General features: G+C 38.1%; 1 protein-coding gene across 6 annotated transcripts in view; it reads left to right on the forward strand.

Annotated features, from left to right (window-relative positions):
* Nfatc3 (nuclear factor of activated T cells 3) overlaps nt 1-25,422 on the forward strand; it is an 84,809-nt gene that overhangs the window by 29,352 nt on the left and 30,035 nt on the right. For all 6 annotated transcript variants that reach the window (XR_004769273.1, XM_027405891.2, XM_027405892.2 and 3 more), the window contains exons 4-8: nt 9,802-10,001; nt 12,691-12,863; nt 18,060-18,200; nt 18,848-18,903; nt 21,294-21,420. Coding sequence is in view for 5 of the 6 variants with exons in the window: in XM_027405891.2 (XP_027261692.1) it covers nt 9,802-10,001; nt 12,691-12,863; nt 18,060-18,200; nt 18,848-18,903; nt 21,294-21,420 (697 nt within the window). In the remaining variant the exon portion in view is untranslated. The remainder of the gene's footprint in view (nt 1-9,801; nt 10,002-12,690; nt 12,864-18,059; nt 18,201-18,847; nt 18,904-21,293; nt 21,421-25,422) is intronic.

Here is a 25,422-nt window from a genome sequence, read left to right on the forward strand (position 1 = left end):
ATTTTAAAGCTTTGAATTGATTTTTTTTTTTTTTTTTTGGTTTTTCGAAACAGGGCTTCTCTGTGGCTTTGGAGGCTGTCCTGGAACTAGCTCTTGTAGACCAGGCTGGTCTCGAACTCACAGAGATCCACCTGCCTCTGCCTCCCAAGTGCTGGGATTAAAGGCATGCGCCACCAACACCGGCTTGAATTGATTTTTTTTAATATTTAAAATAATGTTTGTAATTTTGTTCTTAGACTTCTATTTTGTCATATGTCAAGACCATTTCCTAGTGATGATTGTTTACTTTTTTTGGGGACAAGGTCTCATGTATCTCAGAGGATTGACCTAAATGTCACTGTGTAGTTAAGGTTGGCGGTGAAGTACTGATCTTCCCATCTGTGTTTCAAGTGCTAGGATAACAGGTGTGTGCCACCATACCTGACTCTAGTGATTATTATTTTTATATGACATTGTTATATGTGCATATTAACATTTTTGATTTGTCACATTTTTAGTTTTAAGGGATTTATATTATGGGGTTTTAATTTTATATTTTTAGTATCTCTACTACATTTCTAGTATGTACATATTTCTGACATAGTCAAATCCAGGGGCCCTCTCCAAGTAATTTGGCAGGATGGATAATGGAACTATTGTTATTAAAGTTATACTGTAGTGACCTTCAGGCTTTAACCTTGCAGCTTAAGTTAAATTAAGCAGGCAGATCTTTGCTATGGAAACGATATAGAAACATAACAAACAATGACTTACTTGTTTTACACAGCATAGGGTAGCCTGAATACTGATAGTAGATGAAAGATTTTAGAGGATAATGTTAACAGCAATAATTTATTGATAGCCTATAAGTACTCCTTCTGAGATGGGATAAGGTGATAATGCAGAGAAACAGTCCTATTTTTTCTTATGCTATGTTATATGTACTTAAGCAGATGTTGGCAGAAATATGTGTTATGAAATGTATTTATATATATTCCCTTTGAAATCATATATGTATGATTACTTTCCTACAGCAGTTTATTTTATCAAAGTGAAAAAGGACAGGTGGCTTGTATCTTTGCCAAGCTAATATGAATGAGTCATCTAATATGACTAAGGATTCTTTGATATATGGTACTTATCCACTTGTAATGTGATACCCTGTAATAACATTGATGCATAATAGTAACATTTTAAAATTTGTATTTTCAATTTTAGATTTAACTGCTTCATTTTGGCTAGGTTAAATAGTATATTTACCAGTCTTGAGTTATTTTGTGCTACGAAATTGTCTCTTTTATTCCAAAATTTATTCATTCAACAATGATGTAGAGTCTTCAATGTGCTAGACTTGTGTATAGACTCTGGCAATAGAAAAGTGGATGTTGTTTTCTTCAAGTATTTTGAGGCAAGTGCTAAAGCTCTTGTTTCTTCCTTCACTGGATGAACTATTAATTTCATAAAACAATTTGAACATGAAAGAGCAATAGGTACAGCATTGCATTTCAAAAAGTTCCCAGTTTTTTGTTTGTTTGTTTTTAAGATTTATTTACTTATTTATCATGTTTACAGTGTGTGCCAAAAGAGGGCACCAGATCACATTATAGATGGTTGTGAGTCACCATGTGGTTGCTGGAAATTGAACTCAGAACCTCCTGAAGAACAGTCAGTGCTTTTAACCCCTGAGCCATGTCTCCCCAGCCCCTGTTTGTTTTTTAGTTTTACAATCTTCATCTGTAGACTGGAAAATAAAAATGACATACACTCTACAGGAGTTTTAGGATTAAATTGACTCAGTTAAAGAAGAGTATATAACCATTCTCTCCCTTGACATTTTCATCTCTCTATAAGTATAGATGAGGTAGTGAGTTGTTTTGTTTTGTGTATATGTGTGGCATTATCGTTTATCACATCTGCTGCAATAGAATCAAAGGATTATCATTAAATTTAATTTCTCCACGTTACCTATGTACGTGTGTGCCTTTCCAATTCTTTAGTTATATAGGCCTTTGTTTTTTTACTGTGTTCATACTGAATGTTTTATGTTTTATTAACTAGTTTCCTTTTGATTAATTAAATCTTCAATTTTATTAATCTGTTAATGACAAAACAATTTAAAGGAATTATAAATGAAAATATTGGTAGATTTTATGTACATTTTAAAGTATTTACAGAAAGCTACAAATTCTGCTTGAGTATAGTAAATTGCACATTGTTCACCTTAGTTGAATGTAACACAGATGCAACTTGAACCTTCTGATGGGGTAAAAAGAATGCACCCAAAGCAGCTGGGTGGTGGTAGCACACACCTTTAATCCCAGCACTTGGGAGGCAGAGGCAGGCAGATCTCTGTCAGTTTGAGGTCAGCCTGGTCTACAGAGCTAGTTCCAGGACAGCCTCCAAAGCTACACAGAGAAACCCTGTCTCCAAAAAACAAAAACAAGAACAAAAACCCAATGGTGCACACCTTTAATTCCAGCACTTGGGAGGCAGAGGCAGGTGGATCTCTATGAGTTCGAGGCCAGCCTGGTCTCCAGAGCGAGTGCCAGGATAGGCTCCAAAGATACACAGAGAAACCCTGTCTAGAAAAACAAAAACAAACAAACAAAAAACAAGAAAGAAAGAAAGAAAGAAAGAAAGAAAGAAAGAAAGAAAGAAAGAAAGAAAGAAAAAGACAGAGCCCAATGTAATGTCAGGAATTTGAGGCACTTAGTGTCGCTGGAAGAGGGATGTGAGATGAGGGTGAAAGCAGTTAAGGTCTATAAGAACAAGGATAGGCTTCCTAGATTGTGTGTGTGTGTGTGTGTGTGTGTGTGTGTGTGTGTGTGTGTGTGTGTGTGTGGTGTTATTATAGCCAACTGGTAACTTCTATCTTGTCATGCAACAGTGCTAGTAATTTTAGTAGATGAGGTTAAAAATCTTCATTAAGACATGAATTGGAGGTTCTGAGGTAGATCTACTGAAAATGCTAATTGAATGGGAGACATACTGAAAGTTTGCAGACTAAATAGTAAAACCATAGTAAAACCTATGATAACTTGAAGTCAGTTTGTATTCTGTTAGATGAGAGACTGGAGGATTTATTTTAGGTGTGCTGACTGACCCAACAGAAAAAAAAAATCTATAGAATATGAAAAATAAACCTATTTTAAAATGTTTAAGTAACAGTTACTTTGGATTTTTCTGTTATAAGCAGCTAAACCCAATTTCAACATGAATGGCATATATTAACTCTAGCTCAAACAAATGGTTTAATAAAAATGTAATTAATTAATAAAAATTAATTAATTAATCAACATAAAGCTAAGCATAGTGGCTCTTAATAAAGTTAGGCATAGTAGTTCACACCTATAAATTTAGCATTTGAATAGCTTAGGAAGGAAGATTACAACAATCTGGTCAAGGCCAGTCTGAGCTGCTGAGTAAGACTCTGTCTCAAAAAATGACAAAAAAGGTTGTATGCATATATTTAACACATATTTCAGCTGTAACATTCATGCACAGAATGCTTGTTTAAATTTTTTATTGTTGTTGTTTTCTGTTTCTTATTTTATTGTTTTTTTTTTTTTTTTTTCAAGACAGGGTTTCTCTGTGCAGCTCTGGCTGTCTTAAACTTGCTCTGTAGACCAAGCTAGTCTTGAACTCAGAGATCTGTCTGTCTTATTGCCAGGCTTAAATTCTCTTTCTTTCTTTCTTTCTTTCTTTCTTTCTTTCTTTCTTTCTTTCTTTCTTTCTTTCGTAAATACAGAGTTGCTAGGGGAATAGGATTGAAGATGTGCATGTTATTTAAAAATCACCTATCTCTCTTTTTTATTTAACTTATTATTTTGTGTGTATGGGTTTTTGGCTGCATATATGTCTGTGTGTTATGTGTGTATGTAGTGTCCCTGGAAACCAGAAGAGGACATTGGTTCTTCCTGGGACTGGAATTACAGGCAGATTGTGAGCCACCATATTGGTTTTTATCTTCCTAGGTATGTGATCAAATGGTAATATATCTTTAAAAAGATGCTACCTAAATTATGAAATAGCAGTATAAACTTCATCTTTAAAAATATGCAAGTAAATTCTGGAAGAAATAGTTTAAAGGCATTTAAAATGGTTTCCCCTTGTATCTGTGTGGTAGTGGTGCACACCTTTAATCCCATTATTTGGGAGGCAGAGACAGGCAGATCTCTGGGTTCAAGGCCAGCCTGGTCTACAGAGGGAGTTCCAGGACAGCCAGGAGGGAATAAAAGGTTCCCTCTTGAAGAACAAAAATAGACAACCAGAATTAGTGATATATTGAAAAATACACAGTTTATGTCTTTATATTATAAATATACAGCTTAATATACATAATATATTTATGTATATTTAGTAGTAGGTTAGTGACCCCTTTTTAGTTTTTTTCTTTCTTTTTTTAAAGCAGTCTCATGAAACTCAGGGTGTCCTTAAACTCACTATGTGGCCAAGGACAGCCATGAACTCTTAACTCTATTTCTCCAGAACTGGAATCAGACTATGCTAGAGGTCCTTTTTTCTCTTTTGTTTTATTAACGGGGGGGGGGGGGGGGGGGGGGGGCTGAGAAACTCGTCAGTTTGTCAACAAACTTTCATTAATCCTCTTGCCTTAGTCTTTCAAATGCCAAGATTATAGATGAGTACCCACCCAGGTGTGTGTGTGTGTGTGTGTGTGTGTGTGTGTGTGTGAGAGAGAGAGAGAGAGAGAGAGAGAGAGAGAGAGAGAGAGAGAGAGAGAGAGAGAGAGAGATTCATACTACTTAATAAAACAAAAGGAAAAAGAAAATGAAATATGAACAAATCATACAAATAGCTACAGGTGAGGAAAAGTAAACTGTTGATTATTATTATTTTCCTGTTCTTTGCCAATTTAGTAGGTTAAAAGTAGTATGTCTTGGGGCTGGAGAGATTGCTCAATGGTTAAGAGCACTGGTTGGTTTTTCTGAGTACCCAAGTTTGGTTCCCAGTGCCCACATGGCAGCTCACAACCATCTGTAACTCCAGTTCAGAGGGATCCAGTGCCCTCTTTTGGTCTCCAAGGGCTTTGCACACACATGGTGTATAGTTATACATACAGGCAAAACGCTCATACAAATAAGTGGGATCTCTTGTTAATCAAAGATTTTTTCATTTATTCACTAACCATTTCTTTTATGCATTGTGTAATCTGCTTATATCCCCATATCCTTTGAAAAGGGTAGTTGGAATTGTGGTTTATCATGTTTCTTTTTTAATTGTTTCTGGAATATGAATTACAATCAAGAATGTTGCCTTTGTAAAATGGTGCCATAAGTCCCTAGTCGTAAAGACTTGCTAATGACTTATAGAAGATAGTCAAGTTATCATTTAACACCTGCAATTCAGTGTGAGTTTTGTAGGTACAAAATGTGTGTTGATCAGTAACCTAAATTCCATGGGTGGCATTATTTTCCTAAATGATGAACTGTTTACATGCTAAATGAACTTAGGAAAAACTCATAGAAATTAAAGCTTAAAAATGTTTTGTGGCATGAGTTCAAGACCAGCCTGGTCTACAAGAGCTATGCAAGAGTTCCAGGACAGCCTCCAAAGCCATAGAGAAATCTGTGTCCTGGTGATGATGGTGCATACCTTTAATCTCAGCACTATGGAGATAGAGGCAGCTGGATCTGAGTTGAAGGCCAGCCTGGTTATAGAACTAGTTCCAAGAAAGCAGGGGATACACAGAGAAACCCTCTCAAAAGGTTTTCCACGAATTTGATTTCTAGGTTTATTGTCTTTTCCTGTACTTGAATGTCTGATGGGACATTCTGAAATACTGTGTGTAACATAGGCTAGTTAGTTTCTTTGAAAAACTATGATTATTGAATACATTGATCCCCTTCTCAATAATTGCCTATAGTGTATTCCACTTCTCATGTTAGCTGAACATGACCACTCCACTACAAAAACTGTTTCTCATGTTGATAATTGATATTCAAAATGGCTTTCTAGCTCCTCCCCTTCCCAGAGAGTGATACTGTCCATATTAAGAAGTACTATTCTGGGACTGGACATGGTGGTGTATGCCTTTAATCCCAGCATTCAAGAGGCAAAAGTAGGCAGATCTCTCTCAGTTTGAGGCCATCCTCCTCTACATAGTGTTCTGCGGCTGGCTACATAGTGAGACCCTGTCCCAAAACAGCAACAACACAAAACAAAAAGTACTACTATTCTGGTCCTGAATCGGTAAACAGTAACTTTTGTGATCCCAGACTGGTCCTGTGTCTTTCTTTGTACAACTTGTGAGCTAGGAACAGTTTTACATGATTGGGGTAAAATAATAAGAGAGTACTATTTGAAACATGTTCAATTCAAACTTAAGCATTCATAAAGTTGTGAAGAAACATGGCTATTGTAGGGAGCCCAGGAAGTCCTTAGTAAGTGTGTACTATTGACATAGCACAGGCCATGTCAAAGTGAGAGAGAAATGGTAAAGCCTTCCCTCTAGTCCATGTGTGAATGTTGACAATCTGTGCAGGGTATGTTCACCATAGCTCTCTCTCCCTGGATATTTATGGCCTGAAGACTGCTCTCCTACAAAAACTGTTCCTACTGAGATCAGCTAACCCCTTCCCTGTGATCCAGCTGCATAACATAAACCCTGCCTCCATGTTTACATGTATGTAGCAACCCCACCTCCTTATCCAGATGTCTCTACATAATATATAAACTTGCTGAGCTTGGAAGAGGCAGGTGGGCGTCAAGGTTTCTCCAGTAGAGTCCAGACCACCCAGTCTCAGCTTTCTGTGTCTCTGTGTGTCTATCTTCATCTTCATTCTCTCACTCTCAAGTCGTCCAAGTGCCTGCAGCTCGGTTGGATGCTGTAAACCATATTCATGTCAAGAGTTAAGCTGCAGAGACTATGTGGTACTCTCATTGTTTGACACTGATGCTCAGGACAGTATAGATCATAATGATGCAGCTACATTAGGTCTTAAAAAATTATCAGTGAATACTGTCACACAGGAAAAGTAAAGCCTACCTCAATTTATTTTCAAGGCATAGTATATATACTATGTATTTTCTTATTATTAAATTAAATATCAAGCCCTATGTTAATGTTGTTGTTGAGCTAAAAGAGTATATCTCTTAGCCAAGTGATTCTCAACCTGTTTGAGGATAGCAACCTCAAACAGACCATCAGAAAATAAATATTTACATAATGATACATAACAGCATGAAAATTAGTTATGAATTAGCAACGAAATAATTTTATAGTTGGGATCACCACAACATGAGGAACTATATTAAAGGGTTGCTGCAATAAGAAGGTTAAGAACTGCTGTTTTAGCTGGGCAGTGGTGGTGCACGACCTTAATTCCAGCACTGGGAGGCAGAGGCAGGCACATCTCTGAGAGTTTGAGGCCTTCCTGATCTACAGAAGTGGGTTCTGGCATAGTCAAGGTTGCACAGAGATCCTGTTTTGAAAAACTTAAAAAAAAAAAAGCCTATGTCTTGGCCACTTATGGTGGTACCTGCCTATAATCCCAGCAGTCTGGAGATGCAGAGGGATCACAAATTCCAAGCCAGCCTGAGAAGCTTAATGTATTTCAAGTATCAACTGAGTGCACGCCTTTAATTCCAGCCTTATCTATAGAGTGAGTTTTGAGGCAGCCATAGGTATTTATACAGAGAAACCTTGTTTCGGGGTAGGGAGGCTCTGTATCAAACTTTGTCATGGTGAGTGCTATAGTCCTAGCTCTCAAAGAGGCAGATTCAGGAAGGATCCATGAGTTCAAAGCCAACTGTTGCTCCATAATGAGTTTGAAGTCAGTCTGAACTACCTGAGACCCTGTTTCAAAACAAAAGCTAGAGCTGGATAGAGGGTCCAGCTGTTAAAGGATAAGGCTCACAACCAGCTGTTAAAGGATAAGGCTCACAACCAAAAACCAAAAACACGACGGGCGTTGGTTGCACACACCTTTAATCCCAGCACTCGGGAGGCAGAGGCAGGCAGATCTCTTTGAGTTCCAGGCCAGCCTGGTCTCCAGAGCGAGTGCCAGGATAGGCTCCAAAGCTACACAGAGAAACCCTGTCTCAAAACAAAACAAAACAAAACAAAACACCTGCTTGCCATTTTAGGATCTGTTGGAATGTCCTGGTTCCTGCTTAGGAGGCCTAAGAGGTGTTTCTGTAACCTCATTTTACCCTTTGTCACCTTGCTGTGGGAAAAAGCATATGAAGGATGCTGCTTATCTTGGAAGCTGGAAATAGGTTCAGTATCTTTTGAGAATGTAGCTGTGGATTTCAGCTGGCAGTAGTGGCTGTATGGAGATGATCCTCAGAGGTTTGTAACCTTAAAGGGCTACAGGTCTGGTGTTCTTGGGGCACTGTATGTCCAAACCTGAGTTGAACTTAAAGTTGGGCCATGGGGCATAGTAGAGGTCTTGGTCTGGAATCTCCTGTCATCTTTATGAGAATATGACAATATTATGAGATATTTATAAAGTAGAAAATCATGATACTCCTGTTGACAACCAGCTCATCTTCTGAAGCTGATTCACCTTGTCAGCCATCAAAAGTATACACACCAGGAAGAGCTCAGCTGCTTCCAGCCTAAATTACTGACTAAATCATGAATTTATAAATATAGAGTAGCTTGTTATCTAGTGTTAGCTAATTACTATTCCCATGGTAGGCTGGATGCCTGGATTCAGTGACATATTGCTCACTGGCTTCTTCGTAAATAGTGGGTACCTTATAGTTACTGATTTCCTTTATATCTTGTTGAAAGTTGCATTTCATCTTAGATGTTGTGTTACATGGTAAATATATAGCTCTAGATTTACATGATTTCTGTTTAAATGCATACTCTACTGCACACCATAGAAGGAAACAGACATCTACATATTGATCATTAAGCTGGAGACACATTAGCAAACTAGATTGTCTGGTGGATATTGGGCTCAGCAGCATGTAGGAATCAGTGATTTACATTTGAAACTTCCTGGTTACAGCCCCTGAGTGCCTGCAAGCTCTTTCTTGGATGTGAGTAAGGAGTTTATTGGAAAAGTTATTAATGCCATAGAGAGAAACAACAGCATGGTAAGGTCTTTGAAAAGAGAAATTATCTTCCCACCACCACCAAGGCACTAAAGGAGGTTGGCAGTGGTGGTGCATGCCTTTAATCTCAGCATTCCAAAGACAAAGGCAGGCAGGTCTCTATGAGTTTGAGGCCATCCTAGTCTACAGATCAAGTTCCAGAATAGGCAGAACTATATGGAGAAAAATTTGAGATAGTCTCCCAAGGCAGGCTGTTCTAGAATTTAATATATAGATCAAGCAGACCCTTGTATTCATGATCCACCAGCCTCAGCCTGCTGAGTCGTAGCTTGGCTTCAAAATTTTTGATGATTCAGATATTCTGTTCTTTCTCCACCTTGCCCACCCACATTCCTTTGTAACATGTCCCAGTGTTTCAGTCTTTTTACATTAGAAATCTGGGAGCTGGAGAGATGGCTCAGCAGATAAGAGCACTAGCTCCTCTTCCAGGGGACCCGGGTTTGATTCCTAGCACCCACGTGGAGGCTAACAGCTGTCGGTAACTCCAGTTCTAGGGAATTCAGTGTCCCCTCATTCTCTGAGGGCATCAGATACACACAAGTGCACAGGCAGGTAAAACACTCATGTCAGTAAAAGAAAAATTTGGAGAGCTTTTCATTGGTTACTTTTATTGTCTTTTTTGTAATAATACTTTTATGTATAATAGTATGTGATACAAATATAATAGGCTTATTGTAAAGCTTATTATAAATGCATGGATAATGAAGTGTACTTTCTTGTGTTCTTTTCATTTAGCTCCTGGGCTATAGTGAAAAGCCAATAAATCTACAGATGTTTATTGGAACAGCTGATGACCGGTATTTACGACCTCACGCATTTTACCAGGTGCATCGCATTACTGGAAAGACAGTTGCTACTGCAAGTCAAGAGATAATAATTGCCAGCACAAAAGTTCTGGAAATTCCACTTCTACCTGAAAATAATATGTCAGCCAGGTATATTTTTTGGTTTGTTTCTTTATTTCTGAGACAGGGTCTCATTGTAGACCATTCTGGCCTCATATAGAGATCCATCTGTCTCTCTAGCCAGGTGTCTTAAAACCTTTGTTAAAATGAGCTCTGAGCTAGCTAAGCAGTTAAAATCCTGTACTACTTCAGAGGACTAGAATTGGGTTCTCAGCACCCACAGCAGGTGGCTGACAACTGCCTTTAATCCTAGCTCCAGGGATATCCAATGCCCATAGCCTTCACAAGCACCTGCATTCATGGGCATGCACATACACCCCCCCCATACACAGTTAAGACAAGCAATGTTTTTAAAACCTTTATTTTTAAAAAATTAGTTTTCTGGGGGCTGGAGAGATGGCTCAGAGGTTAAGAGCACCGGCTGCTCTTCCAGAGGTCCTGAGTTCAATTCCCAGAAACCACATGGTGGCTCACAACCATCTGTTATTCCATCTGGTGCCCTCTTCTGGTGTACAGATATACATGGAAGCAGAATGTTGTATACATAATAAATAAATAAAATCTTTTTAAAAAATCAGTTTTCTTGAAACAATTCTCAGAAAAATACATGGTTTGTTTGGCTTTGGTTTTTAGTTAACTATAAAATACTTATTGTTTTAAGCCAACTTACTAATTATATATTACTCAGGACGGTTTCATATTTCAGAAAGAAAGTTGCTGACTTCTGCCTGTAATCCCAGAATTTGGGATGTAGAGGCAGGAAGAACAGGAATTCAGAGTAATCCTTGAGTTCATAGTGAGTTAGAGGCCAGCCTGAGCTACATAAGCATGACTCAAAAACTAGGTACAATGGCCAGGCTTGGTGGCTCATGTCTTTAAAAGTCTCTGCACTCAGAGGCAGAGGCAGATGGATCTCTGTGAGTTTGAGGGCAACCCAGTCTATATTTCCAGTTCCAGACCAGCCAAGACTACACATTGAGATTTGTCTCAAAAGCAGACCAACAACCTAGGAGTAAACAACAACAAAAATGCAGAAAAGGGTGCTTTAAATATATGGTGCCAGTGTCTGTTTTCTTCCCTACTCATAATGTCTTCCTATCTTAAAAATATGATGAATGTGAATGTTAGTGTTACACCCTGACTGAAAACAGGTTAATTTTTTACAGTATATACCTGTAATCTTAGCACTTAGAAGTCTAAATCAGGACAAACAAAATAAGTAAGAGGTCATTTCAAACATAATTTAATACATATTTTTATTGCCTGATGTGAGTTTTTGTAAGTTTATATGGGATTTCATTTCTTTAAGAATCATATATATATATATATATATATATATATTGTTTTTTTAAATTACTTTTTAAAGTTTAAACATTTCTCAGATTGTGTAGGGGTATTTTGCCTATATGTATATCTGTGTACCATGTACATGCCTGATGTCCAAGGAGGTTAAAAGAGAGTCTCAGATCCTCTGTAGTTAAGAGTTACAGATGGTTGTGAGCTGCCATGTGGTTGTTGAGAATTGAACCTGGGTCCTCTGGAAGAGCAGTCGGTGCTCTTAAATGCTGAGCCATCTCTCCAGTCCAGTATTTTAATTTATTTATTAAAAATTATTTTTAGCTCTCTGAGTTCAAGGCCAGCCTGATCTACAGAGCTAGTTCTAGGACAGCTAGGGCTGTCACATAGAGAAACCATGTCTTGAAAAACCAAAAGAGTGTGTGTGTGTGTGTGTGTGTGTGTGTGTGTGTGTGTGTGTGTGTGTGTGTGTGTGTGTGTGTTTATTTTAAACCAGATGTAGTAATGTACTCCTTTAATCCCAGCACTTAGGAGATGGAGGCAGGTGGATCTCTGTGAGTTCAAGGCCAGCCTAGTCTACAAAGTGAGGGCAGAGAGCTTTAACACAGAGAAACCCTGTCTTGGGAAGGAGCAATTTTTAAGATTTATCTATTTTATTTTATGTATATGGTTGGTTTATTCAAATAAATATCTGTGTCATGTGTGTTCTGGATCTGGTGTTATGGACTGTTGTGAGCCACCTTGTGGAAGCTGGGACTCAAACCTGAATCTTCTGTAAGAACAAGTAGGCACATAATGCTGAACCATGTCTCCAACCTACTGTTTATTATTTATTTTCTTTTATTTTCTTACGTGTATATTTATTTTCTTGTATGTGTGTGTGTTGAGTATATGTGTGTGCACCATGTGTGTGCAATTCCCAAGGAGGTCAGAAGACGGTGTCAGATCCCTTGGAACTGCCTGGCTGGGTACTAGGAACCAAACTTGGGTCCTCTGCATAAGCAATATACCCTCTTAACTGCTGAGCCATCTTTACAGCTCCTTATTTTTGTTTGTTTGTAGGCTCAGGTTGGCCTTGAATTTATGGTAATCCTCTTGCTTCTATCTTCCAATATTAGGATCATAGGTATGTGCTACCACAATCACCTCAAATATTTGTTTTTGACCAGATTTGGGATACAGAGTTCTTAATGGAAATTTTTGGTTGTTTGATTTTGAGATGAGTCTCTTGTAGCCTGTTTTGGTCCTGAACTCACTGCTGAGGCTGACCTATAATTCCTGATCCTCCTGCTTTTCTACCTCTCAAATGCCAGTATTATAGGTATACATGATCTGGCAAATTGACAGTGCATATCTATGCAGTTGAGTTGTTCAAAATCAGTTTCTGAATAATAAAATTAAAAAATGTTATTTTTTTTTCTAGTATTGACTGTGCAGGTATTTTGAAACTCCGAAATTCAGATATAGAACTTCGAAAAGGAGAAACTGATATTGGCAGAAAGAATACTAGAGTACGACTTGTATTTCGTGTGCACATCCCACAGCCCAGTGGAAAAGTTCTTTCTCTGCAGATAGCATCTATTCCTGTTGAGTGCTGTAAGTGAGTTTGCAATATGCTAAGATTTTAATGTAAGGTTTTTTTTTGATGGGATATATATTAAAAATACAAACTGAGGTATTGGGTGATTTGTGTTTCTGACATAAAAATCAGTGAGAAGAGTACTAATTTTATGTTAGAAAATGTCTTCTCACTATAGTTTGATTCTAGGCAGCTATGTGACTGTAGAGAAACTCTTTTCTTCTCCTCTGTCTCCCTCTCTTTTCTTGTCTCCTACCCCAAGCCTATGTGTTGGGATCAGTATAGGTTTGTGCCACCTTGTCTTGCTGTCTTACTTAGGGTTTTCATTGCTGTGAAGAGACACCATGACCATGGCAGCTATAAAAAGAGGGTTAGTGTATTACCATCATGATGGGCAGCATGGTGGTGTGCAGGCAGATGTAGTGGTAGCTACATCTTGGCTTACAGGCAACAGGAAGTCAACTGACAGTCTCACTGAGGGAAGCTTGAGTAAGAGACCTCAAAGCCCACCCCCATAGTGACACACTGTAAAACCATTTAATAATTGGTCTATGTAATAAAAAGCTGGAGTCAGATATAGAGGGAAATGCTGAGAGATCAGAGAGAAGGAGCAAGCCACAGCACACCTTACTTCCTAAGCATCTCCATAGAGAAGAGAACAATTTCATGTTTATTCATGCTTATATTCTTTTTTTAAAAAAGATTTTACTTATTTATTATGTATTCAACAGTCTGCTTCCATGTATATCTGCACACCAGAAGAAGGCACCAGATCTCATAATGGATGGTTGTGAGCCACCATGTGGTTGCTGGGAATTGAACTCAGGACCTCTGGAAGAGCAGCCAGTACTCTTAACCTCTGATCCATCTCTGCAGCCCTCCTGCTTATAGTCTGATTCTGTCTAGCTATGTCACTTCCTGCCTGTCTGTACTGACCTCCAGCCCTCTATGGTTGGCTAGTGGCAGTTTCTGCCCAGCTACATCACTTCCTGGGATCACATGATGACTCTTTTTTTGCCTACACTTCCCAGAATCCTCCTTGTCTCCTAGATTTACCTATCATGCTGAACTATTGGCCATGGTGCTTTATTCATCAACCAATAAGATAAACATACAGAATACCATTCTCCATCGTCTCCTCTTCTGTCTAAATAAAAAGAAGGATTTCAACTTTAACATAGTAAAATTACATATAACAGTTATCAAGTAACGTATAACATTTAGCAAGCTTTAAAGAAAATAATCTATCCTCTATCCTATCTTTGTGAGTCTAAAGTCTTATATGTAACTTATCTTTTATCATAACTAATAAAACCATAACCATAACTATCTGTCTTCAACTCCATCAAAGACCACAGAAGGATAGTATATAAATTCTAGAATTGACAGAGACATCTCACTACCTGGACAGTCACCCAAAGTTCTTTGTAACATTGGGGCTTCTTCGACCCATAGGCCATAGTGTATCTGGCAGACTTCTCAGCAAAGCAGGAAATTTGAAACTGTCCATCTGTTTTGGCAGTTTGTCTGTCATTTTTCTGCGTTCTGTAGAATGTCTGGCAGACTCTTCCATGAAGCAGGAACCCCCTAGGACTGTCTTGTTTTGCAAATTCAGCAGTCACTTTCCTGTGGGTCCTGCATGTCCACTTTATATAGTATATAGTCAAATAGTCTAGGCAAGAGAGGTTTCTTGCCCAAATGCCTAGTCTTGCCATATTGAAAGCAAACTCCATAACTAGTTTCTTCAATGCCCATCTTCCTCTCAGACGAAATTGGTGTTGCCAGGAGCACTTGTGTCTCACTATCATGAAAAACCCTAAACCATTTTAAATGCCATATTTAAAATGCCAAATTCTGTAGGTCTTTGAATGATTTTAAGAATATCTATACATCTCAAATAAATCTCTGTATATCTAGAAAACCTAACTAACCTAACTATAAGTTTTGACTATTATAGGTGACTATATACAATCTGTATTTAGTCATGCATTACATTTAAAAGATCTGTATAAACACAATACCTAAATGAGAAATATACATGTAACAAAATTGACCTTAAATTTGTATCAATAAATCAAAATCCATGCCAATGTGAAGTATGCATTTCTATATCATTTCCCCCTTTTTTCCTTAGAAGGAGATTGACTGTGATCATCAACCATTTATAATCAACCCCATTTAAATGAAAACAAATATTTATAAACAATATTTGGGATTTTGGGCATCGTTCTCTCCAAACTGCTTCCTGCTGTTTGGGGGCACTGTCTTGGGGATCCTAAGAAGACCCAGAAATCCTAGCTGTAATGGTCTGTGGCTAGATCATCTCAGATGTTTTTGGATGTTGGATCACCTGGTCTGTTGTTTCAGGGGGTCATGCTTGATCAAAACATATCAGTCTGGAAGGAATCCACAGCTTTTTGTTTTCTGTGGAAACAAAAATAAAGCCTCTTTTCCAAGTAACATGTCCTTAAATTTAAATTTTGAAGTCAAGGCATTTTTAAAATATATAAGTTGAATTAATCCAGCAGCATTTATAATCAACTATCTGTTAGCAGCTTTTGCTCTTTCTTTAGCAACCAAAAAATTCAAAGACAACACGATAGCATACAGTATCCAGACTTTTTTTTCCATCTTTACGTAGGTTTTTATTATTATTATTATGATATTACTCATTTCTTTTCCTTTTATTTTTTCACTTTCTGAGACAGGGATTCTCTGTTTACTTTTGCCTGTCCTGGAATTCACTCTGTATACCAGGCTGACCTTGAAATCAGTGATTTGTTTGCCTCTGCCTCCCAAGTCCTGGGATTAAAGGCATGTGCCACCACACCCAGCTTCTCTCTCTCTCTCTCTCTCTCTCTCTCTCTCTCTCTCTCTCTCTCTCCCTCCCTCCCTCCCTCCCTCCCTCCCTCCCTCCCCCATCCTTCCACCCTTCCTTCCCTCCCTCTTTCCCTCTTTTTCTTTCTTTCTTTCTTCCTTTCTTTCTCCACTATCCTGTTTTTCTCTCCCAAGCCTATGTATATTTGTAAACACATTGCAAACCTTTTAGAGATTTTACTTCATCTGAATATGTCTCTACCTTTTTTCTAGCTACGAGTCTTTTATCTGCTAAACAACATTGCTAAAATTAAAGTGGATGTTTTAGCTACTGGCTTTCCAACCAAAGCCATACCTCTTATTAGTGCCATTCCTTAAGAGATTATGGGGCCAATTGCATTCAAACTACCACACTAGCTGTAAGTGAAAAACATCTGAGGATCTTGTCATGAAGTTATGATCTTGATGCTTTTAGTTATCACTTGATTATCTTTGTTTTACTTTAAATTGTTAGCCTTAATATAATAACTTCCTGTTTTATAAGCTTACTCCTCAGCTGAATAAGAATTAATGATTTTAGTTGATTGATTGGTTGGTTGGAGACAAGGTCTCATAACCCTGGTTGTCCTGGAACTCTCTCTCTGTAGATCAAGCTGGCCTTGAACTCTCAGAGTTCACCTACCTCTTCTTCCAGAATGATGAAATTAAAGGCATGTGCCTACATGACAAACTAAAGGATTTTGCTTGTTTTTGTTTTTTTAATACTATAAAATTATTACAGCATCCATTTCAAAAAGTGGGTGATTTTTGCCTCCAATTTGCTAACAAGATTTGAGAAAAGGTCCTAGAACTTGATATGTATTCAAGCCTGGTAGACCTGTAGGTCTCAGAAGGTTAGCTGGTATGACTGAATAATTGAAAATGATGTTAACATATGTAGTAGAAACTGAGACAAAGATATCCCTTGTATTCATACAAGGTTATTTGTATGAATACAAGGTTGTTGATGGACTTGTGCTTAAATCACAAGTTTTACTAATATGTTGTGGTTATTGCTATGGTTTTATTTCTGTTACACAGACACACACATGTGTAACTTTTATCTTATTTTATTTTTTGGTTTTTTGAGACAGGGTTTCTCTGTATAGCTTTGGAGCCTATCCTGGCACTCACTCTGGAGACTAGACTGGCCTCAAACTCACAGAGATCCTCCTGCCTCTGCCTCCCAAGTGTTGCGATTAAAGGCATGCGCCACCAACGCCTGGGGTGTAACTTTTTTTATTTTAGATTTATTTTATGTTGTTGTTTTGCTTGTATGTGTATATGTATTAGGAAAGGATGTCAAATCCACAGGAACTGGAGTTACAGATGGTTCTGAACCACCATGTGGGTGGTGGGAATTGAACTCCAATTTTCTGAAAGAGCAACATGTCCTTTTTGCTTTCCTTTTCTTTTTTGTTTGTTTGTGTTTTGTTTATAGCTTTGACTGGCATGAAGCTTACTACGTAGACCACACTAGCCTTGAATTCATAGAGATTCTGCTTCTGCCTCTTGACTGCTGAGAGGCATTCATCACCACATTCAGCCCACAGATAGTGCTCTTAACCACTGAGCCAACTCAAAAGTCCCTGAGTTTAATTTTGGAAAAAGGAAAAGAAAATCTATTATATTAATACAACATACATATATTAGAAAAATTATAGCTTAGCAGTTCAGAACAGGAAGTAGCAAGTAAGGGTGGAACAAAAAAACACTTTATGAAACTTGATAGTTAAGGTCATTTAACATCAGATTATGTTTCTCAAACCCCGTGGAGGTAGAGAAATGTAGTCATTGCAGAAACAGGGTTGTTTGTAGAAATTAAATAGTAAAATATGTGTTTAATTTATGCTTTAGTTATTTATTTAAAAATTGTCCACCATATTAGCCTAATGTTGTGGTGTTGATTGATTATTCTCTTAAGGATAGGGTTATTTTTCCTTTAACAGTTATTTAGACACTTGTCTTCTCTTAGTTTTGTTCATAGTTTTAATTACATAGTTTTGGACTTGATTTTTGTAATTAGGTTTGTAAATTTTAACAGTTCTGTGAAAGACATATAATCAAGAGGCTAAATTAAAAATAAAATATTAGGTAAATGTATGGGAGCCAATAAGAAGTTAGAGACATTAACAAGTATCTTTATCAGGTTTGTTTTGTTTTGTTTTTTGCAGTTGCAGCCTAAGAAATAATTTCATACCAATTCTCTTTCTAAACATGTTAGCTCTTCTGATACTATTGTCTTGAACTTTTAAAGCCTAAAATAATTATTACCAGTATATTTTTTTGTAGTTTGAGCTCATCTTGTATGCATGAAATATTTTAAAATATTTTGTTTTTCTTAACTCTTAAAATAGCTCAGCGATCTGCTCAAGAACTCCCTCATATTGAGAAGTACAGTATCAACAGTTGCTCTGTCAATGGAGGCCATGAAATGATTGTGACTGGATCTAATTTTCTTCCAGAATCCAAAATAATTTTTCTTGAAAAAGGACAAGGTAAATGATATAAGACACAAATTAACTTCAGTCTAAGTGGTGAAATAATGAAATAAATTATGTAGATATTTCCCCCTTTCAAACAGATCCCTCACTCTAATTAACCCTTTGGTTTATTTGTCTGGGTTTTTGCTTTTGGTTTGAGAGTAAGTCTCATACAGTCCTGACTGACCTTAAGTTCTCTGGGTTTTTTTTAAGACTTGGTTTCTCTATGTAGCCCTGGCTGTTCTGGAACTTACTCTGTAATCCAGGCTGGCCTCAAACTCAGAGATCCACTTGTCTCTGTCTCGCCATTGCTGATATTAAAAGTGTACACCGCCACCTGGTTTGGGCTCTCTCTCGCTCTCTCTCCCTCTCTCTCTTTTTCCCTCCGAGACAGGGTTTCTTTATGTAGCTTTGGAGCCTGTCCTGGAACTCCCTCTATAGAACAAGATGGACTTGACTCACAGAGATCCACCTACCTCTGCCTCCAGAGTGCTGGGATTAAAGGCATGTGTTATCACTGCCCAACCTTTTTTTTTTTTTTTTTAAATTAGAGGTCTATGTGAAAAATATTCTCTCTACCAATAATTTGTGATACTACATAGATAGATTTTTTTGTTTTCAAACTTGAATTGCTTTTAACTATAAATTTTTTCTTTTAATAGATGGAAGACCTCATTGGGAGGCTGAAGGAAAAATAATCAGGGAAAAATGTCAAGGGGTAAGAAAGTCACCTTAAGTTTTTAATTAGTAAGAAGTACTTAAGTGGGGCTGGAGAAATGGCTCAGTGGTTAAGGGTACTTGTTCTTCTTACAAAGGACCTGGGTTCAGTTCCTAGTATTCACATGGTGAGTGCACCTTAGATACATACATATAGGCAAAAGCAAGCTTATACACATATAATAAAATAAATAAATCTAAAAGAAAATTTTTATTTAAAAAAAAAAAAAAGTAGTATTTAGGCCAGGCATGGTGACATGTCTTTAATCTCAAAATTTGGGAGGCAGAAGTAGGTAAATGTCTATGGGTTGAAGGCCAGCCCAGTCTTTTTTCGAGACAGGGTTTCTTCTCTGTGGCTTTGAAGGCTGTCCTGGAACTAGCTCTTGTAGACCAGGCTGGTCTCGAACTCACAGAGATCCGCCTGCCTCTGCCTCCCGAGTACTGGGATTAAAGGCGTACGCCACTATCGCCTGGCTGCCAGCCCAGTCTTTGTTGTGAGGTCCTAACCCCTCAAAAAAGAAAAAGGTGTTTAAGAAACTCAAGTGAAAATTGAATAATGCAGCTTTATGGTATAGGAAAGAATATTAAGAAAACGAAAAGTAAGTTAGAATTTTTAGAAATTTGCAAGTGTAATACTTTTCTGGTATTTGGATTAAAGTTTAAGAAAAATAAACAAACATGGTGGTAGTGGCACATGCCTTTAATCCTAGCACTTGGGAGGCAGAGGCAGACTAGGTGTGGTGATATTAGCCTGTACCTGCAGCACTCAGTAGGCAGACCAGGAGTATAGTAAGTCTAGGCCATCCAAGTTTAAATAACAAATTCAGGGCTAATAACATGTTCCTCCCAACCCACCAAAGTGACTGTTCTGGCTAATTATATATCAACTTGATAAAAGCTACAGCCACTGGAGAAGAGGGAGCTTCAATTGAGAAAATGCTTCCATAAAATTGGGCTGTAGGCAAGCCTGTAGGGTGTTTTCTTGTTAGTGATTGATGTGGAAGGGCCCTGTTCATTGTGGGTGGGACTACTCCTGGGCTGATGGTCCTGGGTTCTATAAGAAAGCAGGCTGAGCAAACCATGGTGAGCTAGCCAGTAAGCAGTACTCACCCATCCATGGCCTCTGCATCAGCTCCTGCCTCCAGGTTCCTGCCCTGTTTGAGTTTCTGTCCTGACTTCCTTCCATGATGACAGTAATATGAAAGGATAAACCAAATAAACCCTTTCCTCTCCGAGTTGCTTTGGTCTTGGTGTTTCATAACAGTAATATTAACCCTAACTAGGACATCGAGCATACTTCTTTTTGAGTAGTTACTGTCCATTTCTTAAAAAACACCAACTTTACTTCATTAAAAAAATTAAAACAAAAACGTATGGTGGGAAAAGCCCCTAGTGATTTGTCATTAAACACACTTCCTAACACCACAGCTGCTTGTTAAGTCTTCCAGAGTCCTTCCTAAAAGAAGCTGTGATCTTGCACCTTTATTGGCATAGAAACAATCTTTTCTAGTAGTATTTTCTAGAAAATACTACTTTTCACAATGCTTCCTAAAGACATGGAACAGTTAGATTGGTGATTAGATTTGGTTTTGGATAAAGGTTTTCACTTTGTGTGCATATAGGTTTTATATACTCCCAACTTAGCTGTTTTGAATATAAAACTCATGCTAAGCAATATAACCCAGGGGCTGGAGAGAAGGATCAGCAGTTAAGAGCACTTGTTCTTGCAGAGGGCCTGAGTCTGGTCCCCACTATGTACATGGTGGCTAAGAACCTTCTATAACTCCAGTTCCAGAGAACCCAACATCTTCCAACTTCCTTGGGTACTACATTCATATGCACAAAATTACCTGTAGGCAGACACTCACACATTTAAAATAAAAAACTATAACACAAGTTGAGAAATGTTAAACATGATCATATACTAAAATGGGCTTCCTATTAAGATATATATATATATATTAACCTGAATGCTCAGTAGAGTCACATATTTCATTATATAGTCTGTAATGAGACATTATCTATTTATTTTAAAAGGTCTTATAATATAAAATTCAGGCTGGCCTTGAATTTGTGATCTGTCTCTACCTCCCGAGTGCTGGAGTTACAGATGTACATCACCATGCCTAAAGACTCTTTTGCTACAACTAGAAAGGCAAGTGGGCAGGAAAAAATCAGTTTCTTCTTAAATGATTAAAGATTTTGTCTCTGTCAACAAGGTACTGATGTAATTGTATCTCCAAATGACTTATATGACTAATTGATGTGCATAATTTTCTGTGACAGGAAGACCTTTGTATTGAGTTAAGCTTCATGAGTTGCTCTGAATTTGGCAGGTGCATTTCATTTTTAGTTCTGAGCATAACACCACTTGTTTTCCTTGTTCCTTAGGCTCACATTGTCCTTGAAGTTCCTCCCTATCATAACCCAGCAGTTACAGCTGCAGTGCAGGTGCACTTTTATCTTTGCAATGGCAAGAGGAAAAAAAGCCAGTCTCAACGTTTTACTTACACACCAGGTACAAGAAGTTGTGATGGTTTAGAGTTTTCTTTCATAATAAGAATCTTGCATTAAAATGTTTAATGTAATGTCAACATGTTCTTTTTTTTTTCTTTTTTTTCTTTTTTTTCCTTTTGTTGTTTTTCAAGACACAGTTTCTTTGTGTAGTCCTGGCTGTCCTGGAATTCACTCTGTAGACCAGGCTGACCTCAAACTCACAGAGATCCACCTGCTTCTGCCTCTTGAGTGTTGGGATTAAAGATGTGGTCACCACTGCCCAGCTCCAACATATTCTTAGAATTTGTATTGATTTTAAATGCTAGGATTAAAAGATGGGATATAGGTTTGAACTCTTCAGAAGTTCTCAGAAATCACCAACACTGTAAGAAGGGAAAGTGTGTGTTTTCTTGGTTCATGAACTTCCATTGTGCTTTTAACACCAAATAAAGGTAGTATGGTGTCTTCATTGTTTTTTCTGAGAACGGGTTTCTTTGTTATGTAGCCCTGACTGTCCTAGAACTCTTCAGACTCATAGCCCCATCTTCCTGTGACCCCCAAGTGCTGAGATTAAAGATGGCACAACCCTGCCCCCAGCTTTTGTTGCACGTTCATTTGCTAAGTAGTAATTGTACCTGTCTGTGAGCTGTGGGAGATAGAAAGTGGAGATCAGAGTTCTTGATTTTATGGTACCCACTAAACAAGGATGTATGCATACCTCTTTTTTTTTTTTTTTTTAAGGTTTATTTATTATACATGAGTGCTGTCTGCATGTATACCTACAGGTCAGAAGAGGGCACCAGATCCAGTTATAGATGGTTGTGAGCCACCATGTGGTTGCTGGGAATTGGACTCGATCTCTGGAAGAGCAACCAAGTACTCTTAACCTCTGAGCCATCTCTGCAGCCCTCCATATCTCTTTTTGCAACATTTAAAAAATGATTTAATTTTCTAGGGTTTTCTTGTTTGTTTGTTTTTGTTTTGTTTTGAGACAGGGGTTCTCTGTGTAATGGCGCTGGTTGTCCCGGAATTTGATCTGTTGACCAGGCTGGCCTCGAACTCATAGAGATACACCAGCACCACTCAGCTCCAGTTTTTTATTGTGACAGCCATTACATTTAGTAATATATACTAATAGTTAGAGTAATTAAAGAACAAATATTTAGAAGCAATTTAATTAATTAAAAAAAGAACAAGTAGGGCTAGAGAGATGACTCAGAGGTTAAGAGCACTAACTGCTCTTCCAGAGGTCCTGAGTTCAATTCCCAGCAACCACATGGTGGCTCACAACCATCTGTAATGAGATCTGGTGCCCTCTTCTGGTGTGCAGATATACATGGAAGCAGAATGTTGCATACATTAAAAAAAAAAAAAGAAGCACGAGTATTTATAGAGTTCTTTTCTGTGGTAGGGATTGTGCTTGTCACCCAGGCACAAAATAATAATAATACTAAAAAAATTGTAGTGGCTAGAGAGATGGCTCAGAGGTTAAGATGGCTGACTGCTCCTCCAAAGGTCCTGAGTTCAATTCCCAATAACCACATGGTAGCTCACAACCATCTGCAAAAAGATCTGGTGCCCTCTTCTTGGGTGCAAGCATACATGTTAGCAGAATACTGTATAGGTAATAAATAAATAAATAAATAAATAAAGTCTTTTAAAAAAAATTGTAGCGGGCAGTGGTGGTGCATGCCCTTAATCCCAGCAGAGGCCGGCCTGATCTACAAGAGCTAGTTCCAGGACAGCCTCCAAAGCCACAGAGAAACCCTGTCTTGGAACACCCCCCCCCCAAAAAAAAAAGAAAATTTAGGGCCATGACACCAATGATAGATAACTTTTGAAAAATGGAAATGGGCTTATCTCATATATTATTAACAACTGATCATTTTTGATTGCTTTTATAGCATTGACTTGTATGTTGGTGTACATGTCTATGTGTGTACTATAGTGTGCGTGTGGAGGTCAGGGGACAGTTTGCAGGAGTTGCTTCTCTCCACCTGGTGGGACCCTGGTGGTGAACTCAGGTTGTAGTAGAGTACAGCATTCTACTCTAGTGGTGCTGCCTGAACTTCTTCCCAGCCTGTGACTTCAGATTTTCCATATGATGATGGGAACCCCTGCATCACATCAACATCCCTGAGACTGTTGAAACAGCATCCTGACCTCTGATGACTAGCAGAAGTTATTTGTAGTAGAGCTATAATCAGAGTTATAATTTTAGAATAATGAGGTTATTGTACCTTTGTGTTTGTTTGCTTGTGACAGAACCTAGGGTGGTCTTAACTAGGTAACCTAGGTTGTCTTCAACATGAGAGTCTTACTCCTTAGCCTCCCATATATAGGTCTATAGGCATGTAATTATGTGGAGAAAACCTGCCCTAGATTCGGGAAGTTAGGTCCAGTTATATGATCCTGGGAGTACCCATCAAGTAAGGAGACTGTAGAGACATCTTAGAGGATATAAGCACTGACTGCTCTTCTAGTGCACCTAGTTACAGTTCCTAGTAACCACATGACAGCTCTCAAACCATTTAGAACTACAATACCATGGGATCCAATACCATTTTTGGTCTCCTTGGCCACCGGATATTCAAGCGGTGCACAGACATGTATTCAGGCAAAACCCATACACATAAAATAATAAAATAAAATAATTTTAATTATCTAAGACCAAACTGGTTTCATTAACTTTTTGTGGGTTGCTTTATTTTTCATATAAAAACGCAAAAACCAAGCCAGGTGTGATAGTGTACACCTGTAATCATAACACTCAAGAGACTAAGGTGGATTGCCTTGAGTTTGAGACAAGGCAGGGCTGGATAGCATGACCCTGTCTCAAAGAAAACAAAACAGAACTGGGAATGTAACTCAGTTAGTAGAGTGCTTACTTAACATGCATAGAGCCACTGCATAAAGGGTGCTATAGTATTTGCATGCAATTCTAGCACTTGGAAGATACAGGAAGAGGGATCAGAAATTCCGAGTCATCCCTAGCTATATGAGTTTGAGGCTGCTTGGACTTCTTGAAACCCTGTCTCCAAACAATAACAATTTAAAGAATACATAAAAAAAATGAATACATACATACATGTGATGGAAGATCACTGAGCTGCTGTGTTTATATTGGAAGAAGGGCTGCTCTTCTGTAAGTCCTGCTCTTTCACGTCCTCTATTTTTTTCTTTTTTCTTTTTTGTTTTTTGAGACAGGGTTTCTCTGTGTAGCTTTGGAGCCTATCCTGGCACCAGGCTGGAGACCAGGCTGGCCTCGAACTCCCAGAGATCCAACTGCCTCTGCCTCTGCCTACCAAGTGCTGGGATTGAAGGCGTGTGCCACCAACACCTGGCTCACGTCCTCTACTTAAAGGGGAGTTTGCGTCTACCCATGGTTTGAAAATCAGTACACCACTAGATGGGTTGTTGTGTGTGTGTGTTGGGGGGGGGGATCCCTACATCTAGATGGGGTTTTTTGTTGTTTTGTTTTTCATTTGAATTCCTACATGAATTAGTATTTAAAATTTAAGAATGAAATATATGTCATAAAAGATAATCTGTTTCTAAAATTGAACTCATTCTGTATAAGGCCTCTTTAACTGTATTTCTATTCAAGTAAAAATAAATAAATTACCATGAATGGGCCAGTAGTGAGGATTCCTATGATTTGGTTAGGTTAGAGTATCTAACCCCTTACATACTAAAAAAAAAAAAAAAAGAAAGAAAGTAGTAATAACTTGGTTTGACTAAATGGAACTAACACAACAGAATAAAAATTTTCAATTTGAGCATGCAGATGTGGGTCAGAAACATAGTAATAAGCACTGAGTTGTGGCCACAAAAAAATGTGGATGTTCTACTATAGTTTTTAGTTCCTTATTTTATGTCACTGAGACAATCTTAACCCCACTAGACCTTAGCTTTAGTCTTCCTGTGTAGCAAAGGCTGGCCTTGAATTCCAGATTCTCCTTTCTTTACCTCCTAAATCCTGGGATTATAGGCATATACCACCACCATCAGCTATTTTGTCCCT

The sequence above is a fragment of the Cricetulus griseus genome, chromosome 3, assembly GCF_003668045.3.
Source record: "Cricetulus griseus strain 17A/GY chromosome 3, alternate assembly CriGri-PICRH-1.0, whole genome shotgun sequence".
NCBI lineage: Eukaryota > Metazoa > Chordata > Mammalia > Rodentia > Cricetidae > Cricetulus > Cricetulus griseus.